This window comes from Microcebus murinus, chromosome 7 (genome assembly GCF_040939455.1).
Source record: "Microcebus murinus isolate Inina chromosome 7, M.murinus_Inina_mat1.0, whole genome shotgun sequence".
Classification (NCBI taxonomy): domain Eukaryota; kingdom Metazoa; phylum Chordata; class Mammalia; order Primates; family Cheirogaleidae; genus Microcebus; species Microcebus murinus.
In genome coordinates this window covers 46,022,648-46,040,795 of record NC_134110.1, presented here as the reverse complement: position 1 = coordinate 46,040,795, position 18,148 = coordinate 46,022,648, and the positions used below count along the sequence as shown (strand labels likewise).

Sequence of the window (18,148 nt, the reverse complement as noted above, 5' to 3'; positions counted from 1 at the left end):
TGAAAATAACTCAAATGTCCATGAAGAGATAAATAAACAAACATTGGTAGATCTATACAAGGTAATACTACCCAGCAATTAAGAATGAATGAAGTGTTGACACATGCAACAATTTGAATGAGTCTCAGAATAATCATGCTGAGGGAAAGAAGCCAGACAAGAATTACATACTGTAGTATTCTATTAGGATGAAACTCTATAAAATGCCAACTAATAATCTACAATGAAAGAAAGAAAATCATGGCTTGTGGATTAGGCGAGGGGGATAGTATGAGGTGGGTGTGAGAAAGAGGTGACTAAGGGACATGAGGAGACTTTGGGGTGTCATGGATATGTTCACTATCTTGATTGTGGGGAATTGTGATACGGGTGTTTATATATGTCAAAATTGATCAAGTCGAATACTTTAAGTATGTGCCATTTATTTATGCCAGTTTTATCTCAATAAAGCTGTTTGTTTGTTTTTTTTTTAAAGGAAGAAGCAGCAGCAGCCAAGGCTCATCTTTTCCACTTCTATTACATTCCAGCCAGACCTGGACATCCCTGCCAAGAGGGTTCATGGGCACGCACTTCCTAGAAATGCATCCCAAACAGGAAGCAATACTACCAGAGGCTGGGCCTCCAGCAGGGTTCTCTTTACCCCAATCTACAAACTTGAACATCTGAACCTTCTTGCTCTTCACTGTCCCATGCACTCCCTCTCCTCAAAGCCATGGGAGAATTCCCATTGCCTTTACCACTTCCCACCCACACAGCAGTCTGGCCCTGACTCAGCAGAGAGATAGTGAGGGAGGACAGCTGAAGCAAGAGGAATACAAACAGGAGGAATCATCTGGACTCATCTGCAGCCACCCTCTCCCCAGCCACCACAAGAAATAATGTGCACAGGAAGCTGGGAGCTGGGGCCTTTGGGCAGAGTTATGCAAACCCATTTGGCACCAAACACTGCTTTTGTTCAAAGATTTAAAAAAAAAAAATCAACCCTCTTATAAACAATTCAGAATGTTTTCACCCTTGGGAAACTATGTGGCTGCTTTCCTGGTTTACTCCATTACAATGAGTTCATTTTGAAGAGGCAGTGTCTGAATCAATCCACTGGAACAGGACCACCATGCTAGCAAGTGGTTTGCAACTTGCTCAATGAAAGCATGAATGGAGCAAGGTCTCAATAAAAAAAAAAATATGTATATATATCCAGACTTAAAATAGTCTTCTAGACCTCATTTTAATAGAGTCCCTGTCCATTCAGGGACTTTTATAAATAACCCCACAACTAATGACATGTGTTTATCGGCAAAGCCACTCACCTGAAGTTCATGTTCTCATCAAATTCATAAACAGCGGTTGATGTTCTCTCTGGACATGGAGTTTATTTATAAGAAAGAAATACTTGAGCTAAGTACAAATATAGGGCAGCGGTAATCAACTAAATTTGCAACTGGTCTCCGCAGGAGCCTTGGGTATACCTATTTGGAGAAGAGTTCAATCTGAGGTGATATAGAAATCTAGCAAAGAGCTTGCAAATATATTTTTTTAAAAAAATAGATGTAACCTTTCTCCCTTGTAATGCTATACACTACTGGGAAACAATTATAGCACTTAGTACACCCTCTCTTATCAGATGTATTTTTATGTGGCATTATATCTACAGCATAGTGTGTAATGATTACATATCCAGGTGAATATACTGAAATCTTAAATCAGATCCTGTCACATGCCTGCATGCAACTTTTCGATTATTTCCCATTGCACTTAGAATGGAATAAAAATGCCTCAATGGGGCTTATTGGACCTCAGTGGGACCTGACCTGGTCCCCACCTGCCTCACCACTGTGTCCAGGCACACCTGTATTCTTTCAGATCTTCATACATCCTAAAATCTTTTCTACTCCCAGTATTTGGCCATGCACTTCCTTCTTGTCCCCATTCCTCTCAAGTCCACCTCTTTTCATTCCCCAGGTCTTGGCTGTAATGTCATGTATGAGACCCTTCCCTTCCTCCTCCCCGTTGTCAATCTCCACCTGTTTAATGCTTTCACAGCACATATCTTAACTGAGCTTTTGAGATGTTTAAAAGGTTCTCTTTCTCTTCTTAAAGTGTAAATTCTATGACATCAGGAACCATGTTTATTTTATACACTGTTTTACCCTAGCAGCTATTTGGTTGCAATGGCTAAAAACTGAAAATAACCCAAATGTCCATCAAGAGATAAATAAGCAAACATTGGTATATCTATACAAGGTAATACTACCCAGCAATTAAAAAGGAATGAACTGTTGACACATGCAACAATTTGAATGTGTTTCAGATTGAGTGTCCCTTACCCAAAATTCTTGAGACCAGAAGTGTTTCAGATTTTGGTTTTTTTCTAATTTTGGAATATTTGTATTATATCTGGGTTGAGCATTCCAAATCTAAAAAGCTGAAATGCTACAATGAGCATTTCCTTAGAGCATCATGTCTGTGCTCAAAAGTTTTATATTTTGGAGCACTTTGGATTCCAGCTTTACGACTTTGGGCTGCTTAACCTGTGTAAGTACTGGCATTTAGTAGATGCTCAATAAATTATTATGGAATTTTTAATGAATAATGAGCCATAGTCTAATTCACTTATGCTGTACTTGCACTCTATCCCAAACTCCCAGTCCAAAATCTTTCCCATTCATATCTCCATTCTTCCCCCTTCCATAAAATCTTTCCTGAGCTTCCCATTTTTCAGCATTCAGACAAGCCATATGTAGTGATAGAGACATGCCTGGAATATAATAAGGTCTCAATAAATGCAACTATCACTAGTATTACTCTGGTAGTGACATTCTTCCAATGTATTCCTATAGCTGTATTCCCCAAACATTAGTCTTTCTCTTACCACCTTCATGATTTTTCATATATCTCTGGTACCATCTGTTGTACTTTTGATGTAAAAGTATTTTTTATTTGACATAATGTCTTCTTTCTTAAATGAATGTATTTTAAAAGGAAATTTTATAGAAATTAAAAACCCATTTTACTGACTATAAAATGGAGCAATTGTAAAAGTTAGAATGAAAATAATATGCTATTATCTTCTGTTTTCTCCTCCCCCTGGTTCCCAGGGGAAGATTAGCAACTGTTCTAGATAAGACAACACTAATGTTAGTCTTTCTCTATAATATAATCAGGAGTGAAAATTTTTGAATGACTTCCTTACTCCATGCATCATTAGTATTGAAAGCCATAACTATGTCCATCTGAAATCACCTCACACACCACTGAGACCCTTCTGTCATATTGTATTGTTAGTAAAACTTTTCAGTTGGCATTTATTATTCTTTTTTTCCAGCATTTTGTCCTTTCTTTTTCCTTTTTTTATGTTTTATTTTTTTTATCTCAGCATATTACAGGGCTACAAATGTTTAGGTTACAAATATTGCCTTTGCCCCACCGGAATCAGAGCTGCAGCGAGTCTGTCCATATTCTCTTATGTCTATATCTCATTGACTGTCTTATTTCTCTATATATCCTCCATAGTTATTAGGTTGACGCCTTGTACAGAATATATGTTTAATGCAGTTAAAGTTTAATCTAATACTTAGAGTTTTGAAGCAACTTGATCAAGAGACTATTCTTTTAAAAGAGATGTGCAGGGAGAGTGCGTTCTGGTTCCCCTTCCCCTTTGCCCTTCTGATTTCCCACAGATATGTACCTAAACCATCTCATCCAGGCCACTAGAGTTAAATAGTATGGAAGCAACTAGGAAGAGGGCTCAGTACAAAAAAAAAAAAAAGTGTTCCTTACATGCATGAATATACCTGAAGCAAACCCTCTAATTTATACATGAAATAAAATCCAAATAAAACCAGAAAAAAACTGAATGTGTGATTTATTATGTTTAAGATTGGTTTATAAGGCTTAAATACATCTGTCATAGTTAACAGCAAATGAATGCAACTTTACAAAATCAGTGTTTCGATACAGTACAGGACTAAATGTGGCAACTGTGCATTGGAAAATTAATATTTCCTCAATGCAAATATCAAATCTGCAGCACCATTTAGAAGCTTCCACTAAAAACTCAAGCTGCAGTATTTATTACAAGCTCTACTCAGAACACAAGACTACCTAAATCAAGCATTAGAGAAAAACAGTGGAGTTATTCAGGCATAATATGTCAGATTTGGTACAGGATTAAAATACTAATATTTTTTAATGTCCTGGTTTAATAAATACAAAAACAATATAAAAATATACACCAGTTGATAAGACGGCACTGAAGATGATCAGAAAGTTAAATCTCGCTCTCATATGTATGCAGGTATGTCTTGAGTGCCAGAATTTCTGGGTAGCTACGGCTGGTCTTTCTGAAGAAATCCAGACTGGTGAGATGTTCAATGTCCCGCACCCGAGCTGTGTGCATCTTCATCAGTTCTTCTACCCATTTCGACTCATCCTCTGAGCTCTGCAATGGAAATAGAACACAATCAGAGTCAGAATTTTCCAGGGGAGGTTCTCCAAATGGTCAGTTTGCTCTAAGTCCACAAATGACTTCTACACGCTCCTGTATACAGAGCCAACACATGTTGTTTCTTCCTGGCCTTTCTGCCTCTCTGCCGCATTCCTGTCGGTAATGCACCACAAATACCTGCCCTCGGCTGAAAACATTTTCAACAGCAATTAGCTGTACCAAATAAACGAGACATGTGGTATGAGAGTGCATTTGACTCAATAGGTTCTCAGAACATAAATCAAAATTAGGAAAACCAAAGGCCCTGGAGAATTCAGTAATTTGTTTCTTTTCCCGGCTGTCAAATTGCAATGTTGAGCATGGAGCACAAGTAATTTGGAATATTCTTCTGCCTCCCAAGGAAAGGGAAGGACCTATGCCTGATGCACAAAATTATGTGTGTGCACTCCTAGTTTTTTGCTTGATTTTTAAAGAACCCACTACATCATCTCTTGGAATGCAATGAATTGATACTTGAATAATGTGTTTGACTTAAAGCAGCAGAGTTGGTACACCTGGCATTTTGGAGCCCAAGATACCTGAGCTGGAAATGTGGGTCTAGTGTTTTTTTTTTTTTGGCTATGAGACCTTGGTCAAGATACTTGACTTCTCGAGGCCTCAGTTTCTTTATCGGTTCACAAGGATAATAATGCTAATTTCTGCCATTCCCTGGGATAAAGGAAGGAAGAAAAAGGAAAAGTAAGGAAGAAAATCTCTTTCTGTCTTAGCTGCTTGCCAAAAACTGCCTCATGGGCACAAGTTCCAGATGAAAGACCTTCGGATGTTCCACATCAAACAACTTATTTCATGTCTAACTTAAAACTAAAAGATAATTCAGGTGAAGCAGATCTTTGCATCTCAAAAATATCTTCTTTCATTTTTGAGGGAAAGAATAAAGTTCTGACAGCCCTGTGAATTATGGAGAAGTGCCTACCTTCATTAGCAGACATGGAGTAGGAAGGCCTTTGCAAATAATTTCATTCACAAATGCCCCAGGAATTATAACGGCTCCGAAGAGCCTTTCTACAAGCTGAAAGGTGGCTGCATGTCCCAGGGCTGAGAATGTTCAGACAGGCCCTTACTCAATTCTTTACCACTAGTGGTCTCAGGGAACTAGCCACCAAAGCCCAATAACCTGCAATAGGTTTTCTCGGAAAGCTCCAACCCACGCAGACCTGGACAAGGGGATATAGCCGCTCGTGCCAGTGCTAAATATGACCCACAAGGGTGTTGGTTCAGGAAACTGATTCCTGGCTTTCCAAGGCAAAATGAAGAAATGGGAAGAAATTGCTTTACGGCCTAGGGAAGTAAGGATTTTAACCTTCTGTGCCACACCCTCCTAACCCAACCTAACCAAGATCTCTGTGATTCACAGGAAAGACCTAAATATAACTCTACCCACAACGGTGCTGACCAATCCTCAGTGTGACCCTATAATTATCGAAGTAGGAGGTCTCCAGATGGGTCAGGACCCCCTCAGAGTAAGCAGGGTAAGCATGAGGCTGTATTTTGGGAGAATTTTTATATTCAGCTCATTTGTTTGATTTTTCATTGGTCAGTCAGTCCAATTTTTCCTTTGCAAATGCAGTCATTTCAATGTGTGGACAGGGGTAAAAAGATTTTTCCTAATTTAAATAATGGTCAGCTGGGATTAGAAGAATTCTAAAAAAAAATCTGTCCTTTGCTATTTCTTTCCTTGGGAAGTGATTTGCCAATTTCATTGGAGAGGCATTCTCTTCTGGTTCTCACACACTAAAATCTGGTCTCCAGTTCGTAATTAGGAAATCTGGCTATTTTGTGTGAAGAAAATATCCTCTGCCTGGATGTCAGCTGGCAATCTGCAAAAGTATTTGCTTTAACTTAAAAGTGCATGGCAATTTTTAATTTCACTCCATAATATATGTGTTTGATTTTTTGCAAAAATTTTACCTCCCCACAAGATTTTAGTAAAACTGAAGCTCAGAGAAAGTATTTCATGTTATAGAGGCAATATATTGCCCTGATACTCCATTAGCTACTCATGGTTATGAACAACCAAAATTGAGAAGGCCAAGCCAGTAAGTTAGTTGATGACAGCTCGTTTCTCACTTGCAGTTTCCTCACTTCTCCATCTCCTGTTCAATCATTTATAAAACCTATTGATCCTTTGGGTATAATATTGCTGCCTTCCATCCTTCTTTTCAAATTTCCAGGATCATAACATTAGTTCAAGTTCTTTCGCGCTCACTCCTGTAAATCTTGCCAAAGCCCTTTTGAGCACCACGCCCAACCTCCTCCAATTCAAATTTATCTCCCAAAAGCAGAGCTTAAAATGTTGCTCTTATTCTTCTCTGGGCTAGAATGTGCAGTGGCATGATCACAACCTAACTGTTGGGCTCAAGTGTTCCTCCGGGATCAGCCTCCTGACTAGCTGGGACTACAGGTGTGCGCCACCACACTCAGCTAATTATTTTTTTGAGAGATAGGGTCTTGTTATTGATAAGGCTGATCTTGAACACCTTCCCGCCTCAGCCTCCCAAAGTGTTAGGATGACAGGTGTGAGCCACATACCTAGCCTAGAATGTTGCTCTTCTGATTAGACATTTTCCTTAAGACTCTACTCTCCAAGTAACCATACAATGTACTTTCCCTTTATTAGCTATAGGTTTCTCAACAGTTAATAAAAGAGCTGGGGAGAGATCGTTTGTATACTTACCTGCCTCATAGGGTGATTATACTATTAGAAATAATTTAAGTAAAAGACCTGTACAGTGTTTGGATCATAGCATGTACTCAATAAATGGTAACAGCTACTACTGCTGCTACTATGACTCCTGTTACTACTACTATTATTACCATCACTACTACTATGCTTTTAAATATTTGATTCCAAGCAACTTTTAAAATATTATCTCCCACTACTGCCTTAATTTCCAATATTCTGTCCAAACCTAATAAGCTTTCTAGGCCATATTTCAAATTTCTAAATTTTTTTTCTACATCCTTCATTTTGCTTTGAATATTCATAGCCACAATCTTCACCCTTGATTGAAGCCATTGGCCAAAAACTACCTTGCCTGTGAAGCTGATGTTCTCCACTGAAGCTATTCTTATGGCTCTTAGTCTTTCAGTGTAGCCATTTCTATCCCAGTTTTATTCGCCACCCTACCCTGTAGGCTGCCTAGAAGTGGTGACTATGTCTAACACACTGTTGTTTCTCCTAGACTACCTTATACAATTTAGGAATTTGAGTAATACATGTTGAATAAAAATCCTCTTCTGGGCCAGGTGCGGTGGCTCACACCTGTAATCCTAGCACTGGGAGGCTGAGGCAGGCAGATTGCTTGAGGTCAGGAGTTTGAAACCAGCCTGAGCAAGAGCGAGACTTTGTCTCTATTATAAATAGAAAAAATTAATTGGCCAACTAATATATATAGAAAAAATTAGCCAGGCATGGTGGTGCATGCCTATAGTCCCAGCTACTCGGGAGACTGAGGCAGCAGGATTGCTTGAGCCCAGGAGTTTGAGGTTGCTGTGAGCTAGGCTGACGCCATGGCACTCACTGTAGCCTGGGCAATAAAGCGAGACTCTGTCTCAAAAAAAAAAAAAAAAAAAAAAGAAAAGAAAAAAGAAAAAAATCCTCTTCTGTAGATTATATCCCTTCACCTTTTACACTAGAATATTTTTAGCAGCATAATTCACAATTGCAAAGATGTGGAAACAACCCAAGTGCCCATCAATACATGAATAGATTAATAAAATGTGGTATATGTATACCATGGAGTTCTACTCAGCCACAAAAAACAATGGTGATATAGCACCTCTTGTATTATCCTGGATAGAGCTGGATCCCATTCTACTAAGTGAAGTATCACAAGAATGGAAAACCAAGCACCACATGTTCTCACCATCAAATTGGTACTAATTGATCAACACTTATGTGCACATATAGTAGTAACATTCATCAAGTGTGGGGAAGGAGGGAGGTGGGGAGGGGCTGGATATAGTCACGCCTAATGGGTGTGGTGCACACCATCTGGGGATGGATATGCTTGAAGCTCTGGCTTGTGTGGGGCAAAGGCAATATACATAACCTAAACATATTTGTACCTCCATAATGTGCTGAAATTATTTTTTTAAATGTCAAAACACACAAAATAAATAAATAAATAAAAGAAATAAAAACATTCGGGCACTTTTATCATTTGTCAAACCTGAACATATAAATAAAATCATGTCAAATGCACACATACATTGAAAATAAAAAGTTATTAGAAAACCAAGTTCCTATATGTTAGGCAAAGTTCTGTTGTCCTCTTTTCTTTCTACTTTGTTGTACAGTACACCGCTTTATAATAAGTGTATTATACTTCAACAATGGAAATATAAATTAAGAAACAAAGGTTAACTATGAAAGCAAATCCTAAAGGACTGTCTCCGTGAACTCACATTGCAGCTTTCGTCATTGTCGGGCCGATGAGGAAGGATGAAGGAGGACACAGAGAGAGGGCCGTCACACTTGTCAGCAGGCTGAGTGAAATCCAGGCAGCTGGTGATGATGCTATAGTAGTGAGTTGGAACGGGAATGGAACTGCCCTCCACGTACCTGAAACAGGAAGGTAAAATAAAATCACAAGTGATGTAGAAGCTTTCTCTTTTAAATGATGACCAATCAATATTGCCAATGCCACTGAAATTAATTTCCATTCAATTGAGTCATTTGCCTCTTGTAAGCACTAGCCCACTACTGTGTCTTTGAACATAATGTTTTGTCTGCCTGATAACCCCTCACTCCCTCAACCTGGCAGAGCAAGAAGGACAATTCCATGTAAAAAAAAAAAAAAAAATCACAAAATGGCTTAGTCCAAGACTTGGAGGCAGGTAACGGTTAATAGATCAATGCAGTAGAAATGAAAGGTTGTAGGAGTCAATGAAAGCAATAAAAGCCAAATTGTGGTGGGTTCTGAGTGCCAGGGTGTGGAGTTTGGGCATTATTGTTTAGGAGGTAATTCTCCATACTGAAGATTTTTGTGTTAGGGAGTGTCATTCATTAGTATATCTATGTTTCAGGAAGATAACTCTCATAGAGTTGTATACAATGGACCAGAGGCAGAAGATACTGGAGCTAGGAGAATAATAGCCTTTTCAAGCTACAATGAGATATTAAACTTGGTACAAAGAACTCATTTACCAAAAGAAGAACCAAGGCCTGAGTGCTAGTTACGAGTCTAGAAGTATAAAAACTCTTTTCCAGTACAGCAACGTACAGAAATTCACAATTCCTTACCTGGCTTTCTATTATCTTAATTTTAACCATTTTCCTAATACTAAAATTATGATTAAGCTAATAACTTAATGTTAGCCAAAAAACTATAACAATGATCAACAATAAAATAAATGTACAAGTACAATAAAATTTCCCTTATGAATGACTAGAAAAGCAGTAATATAACTTCTATTTTATCCATCTGTATTTTTAAAATAGCATTTTATTCTCTAATTATCTGTAAATTTCAACCAAACCATCTCTAATATTCTGTTGCTCTCTTGTTGTTTCATGTATGTATAAAATTAAATTATAACTGATTCTGAATTTGTTGGCATGTGTATCATCTTGTCTCCTCCACCAGACTGTGAGTTCCTCAAAAGCCCAGAATATCACTTATTTTTTCACATGCCCAATAGCACCACGGAGAGAGACAGAGGCAACCAGTGTCAACGAAAATCTATATGCAATTTCCTACTGAGATGTACGAACTCAGAAAATCTAAGGGATTCCCAAAGTTCTCCCCACCCCCCCAAAATAATGGAGCTGAGTGGAAATGATCATCTTTCTATTGAAGAGTCATTAAATACATTTTAAAATCGTCGGTACGTATTCTTTCACAGAACAGAAAAGTGCATTTATTTACCACAAACCCCAAAATTCCATTCCAACCACCAATGCCACATTTAATCATAAGAACTGAAGAATTCAGAAGGAGATTCAAAGAGAAAAACATTTAAGGGGTATCAGTTTTTCTCTAGCACATGAATATTTGAAAAATAGCCTTGAGCGAGATCTAATCACATGCTGGGTAGAAGAAGTTAAATACTTACTGCTTTATTTTGTCCTCTGTGTCATGTAAGCCATCGTAGTCATAGTCAAAAATTGGTCCACTTATCACATTAACTCCATTTCTTTCTGAGGCATATTTCTTCACCAATACCCTTTGGAAATAATTCCAAACCCCTGTGCAAAGGCAAAAATCAATTATTTGTGAACAAAACTCATTGCTTTGGCCAAATGCTGTCCAGGGTGCATTCTACAGGCCAAATGTTACAAGCCAAGAGACAATAGAACTATTGTGGTTCATGAGAAGAATTCACTGCAAAGCATTATCAGTGTGTGTATTATTTATAAACCAGCAAAGGGAAATATATGGAGCTATGAAAAAACAATAGGGGAGTTTAACCTAGTACAAGAAGTGTGGGAAGGATTCCCAGACAAAGTAGTTACTAAGGGATGGATAAGTAGGGAACATTTCCTAGACAAAGAAGTAGAGGCCAGGCAAGGGAATAGTATGTGCAAAGGAGGATGTATGGCATTTCTGAGTAATCAAAATAAGGTCTTACTCTACCTTCTCTTCCTTCAGGATCTCATTAATATGCTAGTTCCCAAGTTTATTTCTTTAGCCTGGACCTTCCCACAGAGTTCCAGACATATTATCCAACCACCCATTTCATAATCCACTGGAATACCTAATAGTCACAGCAAGCACAGCATTATCCAAACACAATCTTGATGTTCCTCCCCAATCCTGCCCCAACCTTCACCTACTCTGATCATGTCAATGCTCTGACCCTACTCAGAGGTTCAGGCCAAAATCCTAGGAGTCATCCTTGCCTTTTCTCCTAACTTCATACACATATTGAACAAGTCCTGTCAGTGCTGTCACCAAAATACATCCCAATAACCCCAAATCTGACCACCTTTTTCACTACATCTACCCTGGTCTAATTTATCCTCCTCTCTGAAGTGAACTGCCACAAAACACTATTTCCTGAGCTCCTTGTGAGAAATGGACTTCCCTGGTAGCCCATCCCCCATATAGAAGCCAGATAGATCCTTTTACACCATAAATCAGGTCATAGCTCCCACAACCCCTCCCCCAACACCACCCATTTCTAACACTCTGGATAGTTTCCAACTCCCCACTGTGGCCTCAGCCTCCCTCCATGACTTTACTTCCTACTCTTTCCCCCTCAGCTACAAGGCTTTCTTTCTGTGGCCCAGCCTTACCAAACTTGCTCCAGGCTAAGCAGTTGCATTTGCTCTTCTCCTTGCCTGAAAATCTCATCCCCTGATCTGTGCTTATCTGATTTCTCCTCTATTACTCATTTCTCACTTCTAATGTCTCCCACTGCAGAGGATTTCCTTGTCCACTCTGGCTGTAATGTACATGATGACCCATCAAGGAGGCACGAGGGGAGCAGAATGGAAAAGGAGAAAGGCAAAAGAAAAGAACAACAGAAGACAGGAAGGCAAGCAGTGAGTTGGTTCTGAAATATTTGCTCCAACTCACCACGCTCTCTTCTACGTAAGGGTTGTGAGGTTCCAGCTTTTATCTCTTCTTCCCTCCCCTTACTAAAAAGTACATGGCTATCTTTCTCAGAGTGTGTCAACTGTCCTTTATCCCTTCTGATACTCTGCTCTGGGTGAGAATGGCAGAGCAGCTCGCCAGAGCCAAAATACCTTAAAGAATTATTTGCAGTAAAGAAAGACATTGGACAGTGAGAGAGAAGTTCAAATGTTAACTTGAGCAATCAAAAAAAAAAAAAATGGACAGGGAGAGAGGAAAAGAAACAACAATGAGAATAGTCAAAAGGCCAAACCCGCAGAAATGTGGCATGTGAAAAAACCATTCCCCTAGTGAAGAAGAACAACCAGCTCTCTGTGAAAGGCCCTTTCCATACCAGCCTCAGGGTGGTACCGTGTGTTTCCTCTATTACCATTTGGTCAAAAAACACATCAATAAAGAATAGAGAAATCCAGGAAACCCTGATTTCTGGAAATTAAATGAAGCTGCCTTCCGTGTAATATTGTGATAAATGTATCTATGTGAGTTTCTGAAATGTTTCTCAATTGGGCTGAGAACAAACCAGGAAACCTTTTAAAAGCAGACTTTAATTTTTCACTCCCATGCAATGGATTCTACCTTTGAATAAACCTTCATTTACTAACTAGGACATCAAATAAACATCTGTTTCTCTAAACTCTGTGGCCCACTTCACCAGGGTTTAGCTGGGGAGACCTGCACTGCAGATGACACTCCACAATCACTTGCTCCTATCTCGAGATTCTATTTCAGCTCTGAGATACTGTAACACAACCCAATTCTCCTCTGCCACATTGAATCAGGACAGGTGTATCCTTTTCCTACTTTCCCATAAGCATTTAGGTCTGTTCATCGTACATGAACTAACAGGAAGTGAAAGCTATTCCATTATGTTTTCTCTATCTTTGAATGCTTCGGTAGATGAAAGGATGAATGGATGGATGGATGGATGGATGGATGGATGGATGGATGGATGGATGGATGGAGAGATGAAAGAATGAATTCCTTGTTATCAGAAATAAAAAAACAAATTGTTTTGGCCATTGGACAATTAAGTCATAAATCCAAACGAGTCTTAGAGGTCATGTAATCAAATCTTTTAACTTCACAAATGAGAGGTTAAATGGCATTTCTATGATGACACAGCCAGTGGGCTCACTGCAGGAACAAGAACTTGGTTTGGGGGAGCCAAATTTATTGTGCCTATACAATTCATAATATTACTATCACCCACAAATATTTATGTCACGTACAAAGAAATTATAAGTGTTCGAAGAAACTAAAACAATAATTTGCACAGTCCTAAAACCATCTCTGAAATCAATGCTCTGGTGATTCAGAAGACACTTCATGGTCTTGCTGGGTTTCAGGGTCAACATTCAAAATATATCATAACCCCAAAGGAGAGAGGTGCTAGTGGCTTTTATTGTAATGTTCAATAAATAAATATAAATGCTGCTAAAGGTCATGTAGCCTCAAAAATATAACAAAGACCCTTTTAACCATCAAACTAATGGGCATTGAAATAAAAATAGCACCAGATTAAAAGAAAAACAGAAACTTGGTTTAGGTTCTACCATTCATGAGCTGGACCACTTTTTGTGATGTCCATTTCTTAATTATAAACAAGGGATAAACTGCCAACCTCCCTCACAGATTCAAATTTTGAATCAACAATAGGGAATTTATATGAAAGGTCCTCAAAAAGTATACAGGCTATATACATGAAAGGTATTATTATTAAAATTAGTATAGAGGTGGAAAAGGCAAGTGGTAAATTTAGAAATATTTGTATTCATAAATAACAGTGTATTAGGTAAATATTAGACTCACGTTTGAAAGCAGGATACATTGGAACCATGTTGGTTACAAGGAATGCATCATATTTAGCCTCTGGCGAAGAGCTCAGATCTAAGCATTAGGGAAACAAATAGCGTACATTGCTTACCAAAATCTACATCAATCAAAAAAGCAATTTTCTAAAATGGTCCAAATAGCATGAAGTAAATGGATCTACTCTTTTACTCCTACTCACTAACTCCTTTATACATTTCCTACTCCCCCACGCCCTACTCAGCCTCTCTTTTTCCCTGAATAGCTCTCTCAAAAATCCTTTACAATATCTTTTCTTCCTACCTAGTTCTTGAGTCGACCAACCATTATATAAAAGCATTCCTTGATTTCATTAGTGTAATTTAGACTTTATAAAACTGTCATCAAGATAATGAGAGATAATTAAAGGGCTTCATGTATTCTTAAGAGAGCCCCTCTATAGCATTATTTAAAGGACTAAGGTCTTAATGATTTACTATTTTGTTTTCAGATTCTCATTTAATGATATGAGGGGGACCACAGAAGAATCCCTTGCACTTTAGAATTCTCCTGGAGAATGAGATTTTTGAAAGTTGGTCATTTTTTGGCCGATTTTGGAAGGATCCCATAGAAGTTTATCTCTGCAGTTTGTAGAGTACTCCTCTTGAAGAAAACCTGTGCTGCTAAAATCCTAAATGCCAAGTTTCACACTCTGGAATGCAAGAAATAACATCCCTCTAGAAAGATCAGATCCTCAGACTCTATAACTTACAAGGAGGAAAGAGGAATCCGTAGGACATCTGTTTATCATTCTTGTAGGCCAAACAGTTCTGACTGAAACTCGGAGAAACACGGACGTCAGGCCGGACACAACTGGTCAGATGCTCGGGGATGCCAGAGACCTCAGCCTGCAGGAGGAGTCAGGGACACTCAGCAATGCCATCACAGTGACAATGCTAAAGTGACAGGGAAATACTGATGCCAGGTTGCTCTGCTACAGACAGCCAAAATCACCCCCCCAGCTTTTATTATAGTTCATATTCTGATATTCTGACTCTTAAAAAAAAAAGTCCCTACAATTAAATGCCATGAAAGCCAATAATTTTCAAACTCTTATTTTTTAGCAGCAGAATTCTCTTACCAAAGTCTTCAGTAAAACACCAATATAAAGCAGACTATAAAGCACAAATCCCACTGTTTAAATAATGAATAGAATTCACAGAAGATAACTTAAAAAATAACACTCTAAGAAATAATATAGATGTATCTCCTAAAAAAAAAGAAAAAAGAACACACACACAGAGTATGTACAGGAGCACACATATATATGCACACAGTACAAATTAAAATGAAGCTGTATTTTGAGTAATAGGAGTGTTCTCTCCCTTTGTATTCAGAAATGTAAAACAAAGCTCAACTGCCAAATACAATTTTCTTATTCCTGACATATACCTACCTATGTCATCTTCATCAAAACTGAAACCCCAACATAAAACATTACAAACAAACCAAATACTGATAGAGGGGGACGCTGTCGGTGTGGGGCGGGCAGAGAGTATACAGGAACTCTACTCTTTCCACTCAATCTTGCTGGGAACCGAAAATTGCTCTAAAAAATAGTCTATTGAAACAAACAAACCAACTTTAGTGGCTTCTGTAACTAGCAGCAGGCAATGACTTAAGCGAAGTAAAACAAAATGAAAAAATTAGTTATGCTCCCTTCAGTGAGTCACATAGTGCCATGGAATTATTAGAACATTACATTATGACCTGTTCAAAATATCTTGCAATAGATCCAACACAGGATTTCTTTCATCAGGAAAAATTAAAATATTTTCCAAGACAAGATTCTATTAAGCAAGCATTCATTGTTATTAATGCAAGAAATGTAATAAAATGAAGAACCGTAAAATCCAATTTTCTCAACAACCTGTTTGGAAACAGTATATGATGTCCAGAGGGGCATTAGGAATATTTCACTATAACCACTTTCAAAGTCAGTATGATATAAAATATCATATCTGGTCCGATATAGCACTGCAGGTCGTCCATAGAGGAGGTGTCTCTCTAGGAAAGAAAAAAATTAACTGTGTTAAACACATATCAAACATTACCTCATTTAAAAAAATATTGGAAGAGAGTCCGATTGTTGAAAATTTGCTTATTAATAATATAGCACCTTCTTCTTAATTTAATCATGTTAGTTTTCCTAACACTTTTATGGTTTATCTGATCACCTAAGCATGGATCAAGGTTTGCAGTTATCAAAACTATAATGTAAATGCCATATTTATGTTAATGCTTTCTTCAGTTGTAAAGAATTTACAATCTGATTAGGAAGGAAACTTTATATAGTAAATTTTGAAATGATTTGGCCAAAAGGAACGCCAATAGGATTGGAATTTTGTAGAATTAATTAATTTGACCCCTGAAGAGGCTTATCAGGTTAACCAATGATTTAATTAAGAGGAAGGCTCTCTTTGATCATTATTTGCAAACTGCAACTCAAATATGCATTTTCTTAGCATAAAAAGTGAGTAGTAATGAGCATTTAAAATAAGCAGCTTTGTCACATGGAAGAAAACTCTTTAGGTAAGTACTTAAAGGAACATGTATAGATAAAATAAGTGGGCATTCAAGAGGGTCCTTTAAATACATCGGTTACTGAAGAACCCAGTGAAGACCCCAGAATGCAGATTCAGACCTCCAAGGGAAAGTGCTCCTGTTAGGAAGAAAAGGTCTGAAACTTTACTTTTTGAAGAAGATGACATGGGAGTTCAGTATGCAAACCTTCATTGCACACTCACAATAAATGCCTGGAGCTTAATCTGCCCACTTTGGACACGCTAAAGTCAAACTTCCATAGATTCTTGGAAATTGGGGTCCCTTCAGGCCAAAATTTAGAGATCGAGGCTTAGACATTTCACTATTCCATAGTGATAATTTTTAAAAAATTATTTTTTACTATTATTTTTATTAGAGAAAATTAATTCTGGCAATCACTTATTAAATTATGTATACATGTTGCTTTAAATAAAGTGTTACCATTCTATGCAAGTAATGGAGAAAACCTTTTGTAGAATACTTTGCAAGACCCTCCCAAGTAGAACTGCTGATTTGGGGCAAAGCGGCCCAAGCCATTACAACACAAGCCCGTTCTGGGTAGTTTGGCTTCCTCAGCATTGCAGTAAATGCAGAAGCCTTGGTTAAGCTGCCAAATTTAGGGACCCACCCTGAAGAATTAGAACATAATATGACACTATTAAATAAATGAAATATAATAAACAAATAAAAAGCCAGCAAATCATAACAGTAGTACTTGAGGGCTGTTAACCAACTCAGACTTTCCTTCAAAACTCAAACCAAACCTTTTCTAGGTTCAAAATATCCATTAATGTTTTCCTTGTTTTCATTTTTGCTGCCTCTGAACTTCCTGGTTTCAGCTGGAAGCAGAAGTATCAAAATTCTTTGAGAAGCTATTCTCTTTTTATCATTCAAGTTTTAATGCATACCAAACACATTCCTTCAAACTCAAGCTTAGGATCCAATCCATTGCATTAGGGGGATGGCAAAATATAGCATCCATGTTTTTACACATAATACCCCTCCTTAGAGCAGCCACCACACAAGAGATTTGGACAATCTATAGTTTCCACCCACTCTGGCTCTTCACCCAGTCCTGCTCATTTCTTGACATTCTCCTCCCCATAATGCTCCATCCCACAGAGTGGATTTATTTGCAACACTGTGCTTGTGATCATTGTGAGCAACTTTATGCTATTAGACATGCTATTATATTTCCTTTCTCTGTACCAGGAATAGCTTTTCCAGGAATAGGTGATCAATGCTGTCACCTATCTCCTTCCAAATGTTTCTTTTTTTTTTATTTCAGCATATTATGGGTGTACAAATGTTAAGGTTACGTATATTGCCCATGCCCTCCTCCCCCCTTAAATGTTTCTATTAATGTATTCCCCATCATCAAACTCTGGGCACTTCCTTTGTGCCAGGCCTTGGGCTGTAGAATGGAGATGCTGGGTGAAGATGATTAACACAGAGCTCTCACCTTCAAAGAGCTCACAGTTCAATGGGAGAGACAAACATGGCACAAATAACTGAGAGGCAACACAGCCTGCACTACATCAAAGATAGCTACAGAGTATGGTGGGAATGCAGAGGAGAGGACTGTTTCCAACAGAGTTGAGGTGTGAGGTGGCATCTGTGAAGTCCTTTACAGAGCACAAGAAGTTAAACCAAGGTGACCCCATGCCCCAGT

At 38.2% G+C, this 18,148-nt stretch overlaps 1 protein-coding gene across 8 annotated transcripts in view; it reads right to left on the bottom strand.

The window, feature by feature from the left end:
* Window positions 1-3,845: 3,845 nt before the first annotated feature.
* The window catches only part of ENPP2 (ectonucleotide pyrophosphatase/phosphodiesterase 2), a 113,296-nt gene continuing 98,993 nt past the window's right edge, over window positions 3,846-18,148 (bottom strand). For 5 of the 8 annotated variants that reach the window (XM_012753808.3, XM_076005059.1, XM_076005056.1 and 2 more), the window contains 7 exons: window positions 17,241-17,315; window positions 15,803-15,939; window positions 14,645-14,780; window positions 13,894-13,971; window positions 10,562-10,694; window positions 8,912-9,068; window positions 3,846-4,438 (listed from right to left, as the gene is read on the bottom strand). In XM_012753808.3, coding sequence (XP_012609262.1) covers window positions 4,268-4,438; window positions 8,912-9,068; window positions 10,562-10,694; window positions 13,894-13,971; window positions 14,645-14,780; window positions 15,803-15,939; window positions 17,241-17,315 — 887 coding nt within the window. In that variant the 3' untranslated portion in view covers window positions 3,846-4,267. The remainder of the gene's footprint in view (window positions 4,439-8,911; window positions 9,069-10,561; window positions 10,695-13,893; window positions 13,972-14,644; window positions 14,781-15,802; window positions 15,940-17,240; window positions 17,316-18,148) is intronic. The other 3 variants (XM_012753811.2, XM_076005058.1, XM_012753809.3) reach the window with 1 other exon arrangement.